The sequence below is a fragment of the Dreissena polymorpha genome, chromosome 2 (assembly GCF_020536995.1).
Source record: "Dreissena polymorpha isolate Duluth1 chromosome 2, UMN_Dpol_1.0, whole genome shotgun sequence".
Classification (NCBI taxonomy): domain Eukaryota; kingdom Metazoa; phylum Mollusca; class Bivalvia; order Myida; family Dreissenidae; genus Dreissena; species Dreissena polymorpha.
Genome location: NC_068356.1, coordinates 10,365,992 through 10,378,757, shown reverse-complemented (window position 1 = coordinate 10,378,757; position 12,766 = coordinate 10,365,992). Strand labels below are relative to the sequence as shown.

The following is a 12,766-nucleotide window of genomic DNA, read 5'->3' as shown; positions in this document are numbered from 1 at the left end:
TAAATATGTTAACAACACCATTCTGGCAAAAAGGGATCACAAAAGCTCACCATTATAAAGTCATTTTCAGTCTATCTAATAAACTTGAGAAGAGGAAAATATTAAATGGGAAAGAACAAAAAGTTTGGATCCACAGGGATAAGAGCTAGAGTTTTCATGAATAAAAATTCTGATGCCTTAACCACTTGATTATTTTGAGATTTACCTCAGCTAATGAACCTGCATTATTATTCCTTATGAAGGCATTTTACATACGTTAGAACATTAATTGAAAACAAACAAGCACATTTCTTGAATTGAAATTCCCTGTCAAATGTTTGCAATGTGAAACTTTGCTCTCAACCACTTAAAGAATCATTTATGGATACACTTTAACAAAGGTTTGATGAAAACTATAAAAGCAGTTATAAAACAAGAGCTCTGCGGTAAGAGACTTCTGCCCCCACAAACAGGGCCTTGACACAGGATTTTTTGTGTCACAGTGACCTTAAACTTTGAACTATATATGTGACAAAAATTTCAAAAGGGACCATCTACTGTCCAAGGCCAATTCACATGTTTAGTATCAAGTCAATCAGTCAATTTGTTGACAATTTATTGATCAGAAACGATTTTCACACTCATTGTGACAGTGACCTTTGACCTAATGACTCCAATTTCAATAAGGGTCATCTACTGTCCAAGGCCAATGCACATGTGAAGTATCAAGTAAATCTGTCAATTTGTTGATGAGTTATTGATCGGAACATATTTTCACACTTATTGTGAGTGACATTGACCTTTGACCTAGTGACCCCAATTTCAATAGGAGTCATCTACTGTCCAAGGCCAATGTACAAGTGAAGTATCAAGTCAATTGGTCAATTTGTTGAGGAGGAATTGATTGGAAACAAACTGGTCTACCGACAGAAAGACAGACCGACCTACCGACCGACCAAAGACATCCAGCAAAACAATACACCCCTTCTTCTTCGAAGATGGGCATAATAAAGATTTGCAAAAAAAGTAGACTTTAGAATGCTATTAAAAGGTGGTGTTGCTAAAAGATGTTGTATGAGAAAATTGTAGTGTCTCATTAAGCTATTTGTGTATATAGTTTAAATTCAATCTAAAAAAGACTTAAAGTTGAATGTTGAATCTGGTATAATATAAGAGAAACAGCCCTGAACATTTTCAAAATATAAATACTACAAAGAGCAATAACTCTTATTTTAGAAAATGTAAGGCAACTGTTCTCGTAAATGGTACTTCTCCGTATTGATATCTCTACATCCATGAAGTTTAATGTTGAAATCTTACATAGTTTCTGAGATATAGCCCTGAAAAGTTTGTGTCAGACATACAACGCCAAAACTATATCCCTCCGCCTTTTGCTGGGGATACAAAGCTTTCCACCGATTGTTAAAAAACCTGAGTTTATGTTCGCAGTCATAATGTGCTATATTATATATACAAATGTTAAAATATGTGTCCAAATCAGTAGCACTGACAATGTAAATCAGTGAATAGGTACCTTTAAAAACTGCATAAAAATTCTTAAGGGATGTGTGAAAAATATCAACATCATTGTCACCTCAATGTGTTTTTCATACATAATTGTTTTTATAAAAAAAAGTATATCATATCACACAAACTTTTACTTGAAAAAAAGAATGTTATACTGTATATGAGTAGTCCTTTGTTTTTAAGGTAACATTTTGCAAATAAATTCTACCCACCATCTAGGGCAAACAATGCCTACTAAGCAAGACGAAATTACCTGTTCTGCAACTTCAGAAGATATAAACAGTAACACTGAAATATCAAAACAAAAATCAAGATAACTAGATACATATAACAAGACCCATGTTAACATGGCCATCCCCGCCGAAATGCGTTTGCTTGTATGAGAACATTTGTTTTTGAGAGTAGAATAATATTTGTAAAATATGGCACATGTGTCATCTGTGACAAAACGGCTACAAATTTACTATGAAATTAAATAAAGGGAAACAAGAGCTATGTTAACATGGCCATCGCTGCCGAAATATGTTTGCTTGTATGAGAACATTTGTTTTAGAGAGTAGAATAATATTTGTAAAACATGGCACCTGTGTCATCTGTGACAAAACAGACACAAATTTACTATAAAATTAAATATAGAGAGATATTTCAAAAACTACAGTCGATAAGAGTTATGGCTCATGTTCACTGCACTTCTCCTAGTTGCCATCTGTTTATATTTCTAGCTTCAAGTAAATCCCTTCCCTAGATTTAGAGTTATTCTCCGGACAAAAATTTACTTTCAAATTAAATAAAAGGGGATAATTAAAAACTAAGGTAGATAGAGTTATGGTTCTTAGTCACTGCACTTCTCCTACTTGCCATCTGTTAATAGTTTCAAGTAAATCCCTTCAGTAGATTTAGAATAATTTTCCATACAAAAATTTACTTTGAAATAATATAAAAGGAGATATTCAAAAACTAAGGTAGATATAGTTATGGTTCTTAGTCACTGCACTTCTCCTAGTTGCCGTCTGTTTATATTCTAAGCTTAAAGTAAATCCATTGAATAAATTTAGAGTTATGCTCTGGACAAAAATTAACTTTGAAATTAAATAAAGGGAGATAATTCAAAAACTAAGATAGATAGAGTTATGGTTCATAGTCACTGCAATTCTCATACTTGCCATCTGTTTACATTTCAAGTTTCAAGTAAATCGCTTATATAGATTTAGAGTAATGCTCCAGAAAAAATTACTTTGAAATTATATAAAGAAATATAATTCAAAACCTAAGGTAGATAAAGTTATGATTCTTGGTCACTGCACTCCTCCTAGTTGCCATCTGTTTATATTCTAAGTTTAAAGTAAATCCATTGAATAGATTTGGAGTTATGCTCCTGAAAAAAAAATTACAATGAAATTAAAATAAGGGAGATAATTAAAAAACTAAGGTAGATAGAGTTATGGTTCTTAGTCACTGCACTTCTTACCATCTGTTTATATTTCAAGTTTCAAGTAAATCCCTTCAGTAGATTTAGAGTTATGATCCAGACAAAAGTTTACTTTAAAATTATATAAAGGGAGATAATTCAAAAACTAAGGTTGATAGAGTTATGGTTTTTGGTCACTGCACTTCTCCTTGTTGCCATCTGTTTATATTTTAAGTTTAAAGTAAATCCATTGAATAGATTTGGAGTTTTGCTCTGGACAAAAAATTACTTTGAAATTAAATGAAGGTGGATAATTTAAAAACTAAGGTAGATAGAGTTATGGTTCTAAGTCACTGCACTTCTCCTTCTTGCCATCTGTTTATATTTCAAGTTTCAATTAAATCCCTTCAGTAGATTTAGAGTTATGCTCCAGACAAATATTAACTTTGAAATTATATAAAGGGAGATAATTAAAAAAACTAAGGTAGAGTTATGGTTCTTGGTAACATCACTTATCCTAGTTGCAATCTGTTTTTATTCCAAGTCAAAAGTAAATCCATTGAATAGATTTTGGAGTTATGCTGTGGACAAAGTTTCGCACGGAAGGACGGATGGACGGAGACTATTACTATATCCCCTTCTGAAATTTCATTTCGGCAGGGATAAAAAATCCACAGCACACAAGCTGAACATGTTAATAGACTGTTCAATTACTTAAATAAACAGTACATACTTGTTGAAAAGTAAAAAGGTCACCTTCCTTTTTCTGTTTTACATGTTATGATAGTCGTGCATGTAATTGCATCTGATAAAATGTTACAATATTTTTTGCTGCTTAAATTGCACACAACTCTTAACTTTTTATCTTAATTTAATATTAGAAAACTAAACATACATTTGCATTTCTTCATAGCGTAAAGTAAGCCAATGATTACAAAAGGGCTCAGGCCAGCACCTATACCAGCACGGATTCCCCAACGTGGCGCTGCATTTTTTGTTCCATTTTCATCCGATTGGTTTTCTAAAATGTGGTAATGTAAAGGTTACTCATATTTTGTGTATAAATAAATCCAATCAGGGAATAATTATAAAGACTATTATTGTTTAAATATTGAACCCGACTACTCAATTTTTATTATTTAACAAGGGCTGTTTGTAAAACATGCATGCCCCCCATATGGGCTGTCAGTTGTAGTTGCAGCCGTTGCGTGAATACGTTTTTTGTCACTGTGAACTTGACCTTTGACCTAGTGACTTGAAAATCAATAGGGGTCATCTGCCAGTCATGATCAATGTACCTATTAAGTTTCATGATCATAGGCCTAAGTATTTTCGAGTAATCATCAGGAAACCATTTTACTGTTTCGAGTCACTGTGACCTTGACCTTTGACCTAGTGACCTGAGAATTAATAGGGGTCACCTGCCAGTCATGGTCAATATTCCTATGAAGGTTGATGATCCTAGGCGTGAGCTTTCTTGAGTTATCATCCAGAAACCATTTTACTGTAGCGAGTCACCGTGACCTTGACCTTGGACCTAGTGACCTGAAAATCAGTAGGGGTCATCTGCGAGTCATGATCAATGTACCTATGAAGTTTCATGATCCTAGGCGTAAGCGTTCTTGAGTTATCATCCGGAAACCGTTTTACTATTTCGAGTCACTGTGACCTTGACCTTTGACCTAGTGACCTCAAAATCAATAGGGGTCATCTGCAAGTCATCAGCAATTTACCTATGAAGTTTCATGATCCTAGGCCTAAACGTTCTTGAGTTATCATCCGGAAACCATCTGGTGGACGGACGGACTGACCGACCTACCAACCGACATGTGCAAAACAATATACACCTTCTTCTTTGAAGGGGGGCATAAAAATGAAGGTTCTTAAATAAATGTGTACTAAATAAAAAGGACAGCTTAATTTGTATTAGCAATAATTTTTATTGGTAAAGTGTTAAACAGTTCTACAAGTTTTGACTTTATATCGATGATAGGGCGATTACCACAACTATTCCACTCACTGTCGAAATTGTATACTTGTGACAAAAGCTCTGTATCCTTCTGACGAAAAGAAACATGGCGGACGAAGCAATATCAGGTCACCGGGTGACAATATATTTTATTATCAAACACTGCAAATTGATTGCCAATTGCGAAGCTCTCCAGCGAATTTATGAACCAATATGTTGTCTATTTAAAAGTTAAACAGTCGTGAAATATTTAGCATGACTTAGAAATAGTGTTTACAAAAAGTCGTGTCGCGCTTGACACCATTCGTACTTGTGAGAAAAATGTAATAATCAGATGATTGTCGATGTGTTAGCCCAGATGTGACATACTTAAATCATTGTATACATAACAAAACACCTGCCATACGAACCTGTTTCAATATCTGTTAAAGTGTGAAAACTTACATCACTTCCATAAATATCGATGCACCGTGCAACACTGCAGATTATAAACATCGTATTTATATTCCGTGTCACTGAAATTCGTGGCAGAGCTTACTTCTGGGCATGGTTTTAAATCATATGATAATCTACCATTTATCACAGTTACATGTCCCAGAATTGATCTTGAAAATGATGGCATGCTTGCACCGAAATGGTTCACCGGGATCGATTGTCTTGCTTTCCAGTACATGGAGGGCACATGTTTAAGTCTCATGTTTCATTTTAGCTATTGTTTTGGTAAAATACAATAATTATTGATAATAATTATTTATTGATTTCAGATTCATAATCCGTATCAATATTAGAAGAAAGATGTCCAGCTACGATTATGGAAAGGTATAAGCAAATGTTGGTGTAAAACTAACCAAAGGAAATAATAAATTTAGTTATGTATATAGTGTACAAAGTGATGTTGCATTGGTTAAAGTTACTGAAATATGAATTTGGTATTTGTGGCCAAAACCAAAGATATATACCAAAGATGCTCTCGACTACTTATATCAGAAACAAAGGGGTTACAATTATAAAAAAACAACTTATTTGAGCCTGTCTATAGAAGCTTGTGAGTGCATCGTGGGCTTAGCGCAAAACGGTCGTAACTGACATTTTTTACAAAAATGACTTTATTGCATATTTTGTACTATAATGTCAATATTTATAATCTGAAAAAATATTTAAGCTAAATTCTGCTTAAAAAAACCCTAAAACCGTCATTTGGCAAAAGGTCGTATCTGAAAATGAAATTATTTTCATTGCAAAACAGTCGTATCTGCAGCTGCAACCGTTTTGCACTGAAAAAGAATATAAACATGATAGTGTAATGGTACCAGTACCTGGAATGTGAGACTGAGACCATGGTAGCAGTACATACAGACTGAGACAATGCTGTGATTTGTGTAACCTATTGGGAAAAGTATTGGTACCAGCCAAATTGTAGGAGAAAAACCCAGAAATTGGGAAAATTCACGTGAAGTCTTCATATTGGGAAATTGGTATATTTGATATTTTGCTCCCAAATACTTAAAAATTAATAACTAAATGTTGTCAAGTTGTCATATCATAGAGCTGCATTGGAAAACTAATTAAAATTAGATTTTTTGTTGTTTTCTTCAATTGTTTTTTTTACAGCAATTGAATATTTTGTAGTTTCTTTCCTAATTGGAAAATGCCATTTCTGGTGTTTTATAAAAAATATATAAAAACGCTACAATCGTACCAGTACTAGTATGTCAGACTGTGAAAATGGTACCGGTATGTATCATGTTAGACTGTGACAATAATACCAGTATGTAGCATGATAGACTGTGACAATGGTACCAGTAAGTAGCATGTCAGACTGTAACAATTGTCCCAGCACAATTAGCCAGATAGACTGTTACAACGATACCAGTACTTAGCATTTCAGACTGTTACAATGGTACAACTACCGTAATTACTCTATGTTTTCGGACACTTAAAAACAATTTTTTTTTTTCGTGTCCGAAAAACTTTGATACGAAAAATATTAACAAAATACAGGTGTCCGAAAACTTTGAGTCGAAAATGGAAGTGTCCGAAAATAGCGTAAATTGTATCAACGACTACCGGTAATAGCATGCGCTTGTAAAATATCATGCCGTATAGTATAAATTACAGTTATACATGTTTGCAGTGCATTTTAAATAATTGTAAATGCTGAATTTATTTGACAGAAAGTTACTACAAGGTTGTACTTTGACCAATGAGTTCAAAAATGAGCATGAGATGTACCAATACAGGCTTGTATCAAACTGTAATTAACGCAATAAAAAAGCAAACTATGAATTCTTTGTTTGTTCATTTCCGATAGTTGTTGTGTAACAGCTTCCATTATTCGTAAAACGTGTAATACGGTGCATCACACTTTGAAACCTTTTAGCATTTGTCACAGTTATTTTACTGAGAAGGGGTAGTACAATTGCGGTAGATAATTGAACTTTTAATTGACACTACCCCTGGTAATTGTCATAACGCTTATGCTTTCGGGCAAAACCATAGTTTAATACCGGTTTACAAGGTTATTTACCCAATAACGTAAATGTAATGGTTTATTGCCCTCAGGCATACACCCGCAATGTTTTATGATGTTAATCTGGTTGTAAAACCCCATGATCGAAGTGTCATTAGATATCAAAAACAGGTTCGAAATTTGGTAAAATAGCGCTGTAAAATATACTGTCCGAAAACTTAGAGACATAAATAATGGACGAAAACTTGTGTATCCGAAAATAAAGAGTCACGAAAAATAATTATTTTTGCTAAAAAAGGGGGTGTCCGAAAACTAAGAGTGTCCGAAAACATAGAGTAATTACAGTATGTAGCATTTAAGACTGTGACAATGGTTCCAGTACCTAGCAGTTCAGACTGTGAAAATTATACCAGTAAGTAGCAGTTCAGACTGTGACAGTGGTACCAGTATGTAGCATGTCAGACTGTTACAATTGTTCCAGTACCTAGCATGTGATAGTGTGACAATAGAACCAGTGTGTAGCATGTCAGACTGTTTCAATGATACCAGTACGTGGCATGTCAGACAGTGAAAATGGTACCAGTAGGTAGCATGTCAGACTGTTACAATTGTACCAGTACATAGCATGTTAGACTGTGACAATGGTACCAGTACATAGCATGTTAGACTGTGACAATTATACCAGTACTTAGCATGTAAGACTGTGACAATGGTACCAGTACCTAGCATGTCAGACTGTTTCAATGATATCAGTACATGGCATGTCAGACAGTGACAATGGTACCATTACCTAGCATGTCAGACTGTTTCAATGATACCAGTACATAGCAAGTAAGACTGTGTCAATGGTATCAGTCCTAGCATGTCTGACTGTTTCAATGATACCAGTACGTAGCAAGTAAGACTGTGACAATGGTACAAGTACCTAGCATGTCAGACTGTTACAATGGTACCAGTACGTTTCACATCAGACTGTTTCAATGGTTCCAGTACGTAGAATGTGAGACTGTGACAATTATACCAGCATGTAGCATGTGAGATTGAGACAATTATACCAGTACGCAGCTTATGAGACTGGGACAATGGTACCAGTACATGGCATGTCAAACTATTTCAATGGTACCAGTACGTAGCATGCGAGACTGAGACAATTTTACCAGTATGTAGCCTGTCAGACTGCGACAATTATACCAGTATGTAGCATGTCAGACTGTAAAAATTGAAGCAGTACATAGCTGGTCAAACTGTGACAGTGACACCAGTATGTAGCATGTACAATGGTACATGTAGCATGTAAGACTGTGACAATTATACCTGCATGAAGCATGTGAGATTGAGACAATTATACCAGTACGCAGCTTATGAGACTGTGACAATGGTACCAGTACATGACATTTCAAACTATTTCAATGTTACCAGTACGTAGCATGTGAGACTGTGACAATTTTACCAGTATGTAGCCTGAGACAATTGACCAGTCGCCAAAGTATCGATCGCTCCGCCCACATTCTTCGATCAGCCAATCAGATATCGATTTTTCACACACCCCTCAGCAACGCTTTATCTGGCCGCCATTTTGTCCGACATACAAAGCGTATCGTACATATGGAATGGACGTAATTTTTAAGAGTTTACACAGATTTTATATCAAATGCATGATCATTACTGTTTGATCATTATTCAAAATTGTAGGTGCTATACATACTTAATAAAAGGTTAGTATTTTATCTTTATTTCTTGAACATATGAACGAGTAATGAGAAAACAAACACAATAAATAGTGTAACCACACCAGTTGTGTGTTCTATAAAACGTGTTATACCGTTTGATGCACAATATTATTAAGCAATTTGGGCAACATAATAATTGCCACACGTGCTTATTAATCTCAGCGTAATTGTTGATGATTAATAAATGACAGTATGTTGCGTGGATCTCAGAATGAATGAACAATAAGGCATTGTTAGGTACTGTACACAAGAAAAGAAATATTTAAATACTTTTTTGATTTCCAATTATATATATATTTTCTGTGGATCATAAACAATGAAAATCATTATAAATTGTTAACTTAAATATTGTTTTAACTCAAGTTAAAACAACAAAAAGGTGATTTCAACGCGGCTTAGCTAGCTTAAAGCGACTTCAAGTGTAAAATGTAAGGCTTAAAATACAACAACAACAACAACATTTCTAATACCACATATATTGATACGGGGAGAAATATGAAAATTGCAATTAACATCTTGCTATATATAAACAAATGCATAATATGCTAAATGTATTCAATTCGAATGTTCGTGAACAGCACCGTAATACCAAAATTTCATTTTTCGATAGTGAAATGTAGCAGGTTCCCATTAAACATAAATGAAATAAAATGCATATTAGATCTGTTAATGAAACCACGAAATTAGGCCTGTATTATATTATGGTTACAATCAAAATTTAATTTATATCTAAATTTAAACAAGATGCGTTTGTGAAACACAATGTCCCCCTATATGACGTTTGACTTTGAAGGATGACCTTGACCTTGTGAAGCATGACCTTGACCTTTCACCACTCAAATTGTGCAGCTCCATGAGATACACATGCATGCCAAATATCAAGTTGCTATATTCAATATTGCAAAAGTATTCATAAAATAAGCGATTTGGGCCACATATATTTGACCTCTGACCTTGAAGGATGACCTTGACCTTGACCTTTCACCACTCAAAATGTGCAGCTCCATGAGATGCACATGCATGCCAAATATCAAGTTGCTATCTTCAATATTGCAAAAGTATTTATAAAATAAGCGATTTGGGCCACATATGTTTGACCTCTGACCTTGAAGGATGACCTTGACCTTTCACCACTCAAAATGTGCAGCTCCATGAGATACACATGCATGCCAAATATCAAGTTGCTATCTTCAATATTGCAAAAGTATTCATAAAATGAGCGATTTTGGCCATATATATTTGACCTCTGACCTTGAAGGATGACCTTGAAGGATGGCCTTGACCTTGACCTTTCACCACGCAAAATGTGCAGCTTCATGAGATACACATGCATGCCAAATATGAAGTTGCTATCTTCAATATAGCAAAAGTTATTGCAAAATGTTAAAGTTGGCGCAAACAGACAGACCAACAGACAGACCAACAGACAGGGCAAAAACAATATGTCCCCCACTACTATAGTGGGGGACATAAAAATCGGTGTCTTTTTAAAAATAACACAATAAAACAAAGATCTAAACATTTTTAATCAACAAAAAAACCATCATGATATGGATGTGTCATTTGCATTTAATAAAAATATTTTCAAAATTATATATGAATAGCAACCAGATTCACTGCCAGACGGTTTTAATGCAAGTTCAAAATCAATATGAAATAAATGCTCATTTTTACCACTGATTTTTCATCAACTTCCTATAATATGTATAAGAAACGTTTCCGATAGTTAACTCATTTATTGTGATTACGCCATTTCTCTCTAAAGCATTTATGATTGTATTAAAGTTGTACAAAGCAGTTTAGTTTAGTGTGCGGCTTTTATAAAAAGAGCATGATACATAGTTACAAGTATAGTATTTTACTCACGTAATGCGCTATAACTGCGATCTGCTTGTCGGAGTTTTCTAATCACTAGACCACGTGACTATGTGGGCGGAGCGATCGATAATTTGGCGACTGGTCAATTATACCAGTATGTAGCATGTCAGACTGTGACAATTGAACCAGTACATACTAGTAGCTGGTCAAACTGTGACAATGATACCAGTATGTTGCATGTCAGACTGTTACAACGGTACCAGTACATAGCATTTAAGTCTGTTAAAATGGTACCAGTTCGTAGCATGTGAGACTGTGACAATTATACCAGTATGCAGCATGTTAGATTGAGACAATTATACCAGTAAGTAGCATGTGAGACTGTGACAATGGTACCAGTATGTAGCATGTTACACTGAGACAATGGTACCAGTACATAGCATGTTAGACTGTGACAATGGTACCAGTACATAGCATGGTAGACTGTGATAATTATACCAGTACTTAGCATGTCAGACTGTGACAATTTTACCTGCACGGAGCATGTAAGACTGTGACAATTATACCAGTATGTAGCATGTCAGATTGTGACAATGGTACCAGTAGGTAGCATGTGAGACTGTGACTATTGTACCAGTACGTAGCATGTCAGACTGTGACAATTGTACCAGTACATGTCATGTCAGACTGTTACAATTATACCAGTACGTAGCCTCTGAGACTGTGACAATTATACCAGTTTATAGCATGTCAAACTGTGACAATTATACCAGTACGTAGCATGTCTGATGGTGACAATGGTACCAATGCGAAGCATCTGAGAGGGTGACATGGTACCAGTGCGTGGCATGTAAGACTGTTACAATTATACCAGTAAGTAGCATGTGAGACTGTAGCAATGGTACAAGCATGTCAGACTGAGACAATTGTACCGGTATGTATCATGCCAAACTGTGACAATGATACCAGTACATAGCATGTCAGACTGAGACAATGGTACCAATGTGTAACATGTCAGACTGAGACAATTATAACAAGGGCTATTTGTAAAACATGCATGCCCCCCTATATGGGCTATAAGTTGTAGTAGCAGCCATTGTGTGAATACGTTTTTTGTCACTGTGAATGGTGGTGGTGGTGGTGGTGGTAGCAGAAGAAATAGTAGTAGTAGTAGTAGTAGTAGTAGTAGTAGTAGTAGTAGTAGTAGTAGTAGTAGTAGTAGTAGTAGTAGAAGTAGTAGTAGTAGTAGTAGTAGTAGTAGTAGTAGTAGTAGTAGTAGTAGTAGTAGTAGTAGAGTAGTAGTAGAAGTAGTAGTAGTAGTAGTAGTAGTAGTAGTAGTTGTCGTAGTAGTAGGTAGAAGTAGTAGTCGTAGTAGTCGTAGTCGGTCGTAGTCGTAGTAGTAGTAGTAGTCGTCGTCGTCGTAGTCGTAGTAGTCGTCGTCGTAGTCGTCGTAGTAGCCGTAGTAGTAGTAGTAGTAGTCCCCGCGTCGTCGTCGTAGTCGGTGGTGGTAGCAGAAGAAATAGTCGTCGTCGTAGTAGAAGTGGTCGTAGTAGTAGTCGTAGTCGTCGTCGTAGTAGTAGTCGTAGTCGTAGTAGTCGTCGTCGTCGTCGTCGTCGTCGTCGTCGTCGTCGTCGTCGTCGTCGTCGGTCGTCGTCGTCGTCGTCGTCGTCGTCGTCGTCGTCGTCGTCGTCGTCGTCGTCGTCGTCGTCGTCTCGTCGTCGTCGCCGTCCTCGTCGTCGTCGTCGTCGTCGTCGTCGTCGTCGTCGTCGTCGTCGTCGCCGTCGCCGTCGTCGTAGTCGTCGTCGTCGTCGTCGTCGTCGTCGTCGTCGTCGTCGTCGTCGTTGTCGTCGTCGTCGGTCGCCGTC

At 36.0% G+C, this 12,766-nt stretch overlaps 1 protein-coding gene across 7 annotated transcripts in view; it reads right to left on the bottom strand.

The window, feature by feature from the left end:
• Window positions 1-12,766, bottom strand: part of LOC127865829 (uncharacterized) — a 74,122-nt gene that overhangs the window by 40,884 nt on the left and 20,472 nt on the right. For all 7 annotated transcript variants that reach the window (XR_008042781.1, XR_008042783.1, XR_008042784.1 and 4 more), the window contains exons 4-5: window positions 3,810-3,935; window positions 1,760-1,794 (exon numbers count right to left, since the gene is read on the bottom strand). Coding sequence is in view for 1 of the 7 variants with exons in the window: in XM_052405855.1 (XP_052261815.1) it covers window positions 1,760-1,794; window positions 3,810-3,935 (161 nt within the window). In the remaining 6 variants the exon portion in view is untranslated. The remainder of the gene's footprint in view (window positions 1-1,759; window positions 1,795-3,809; window positions 3,936-12,766) is intronic.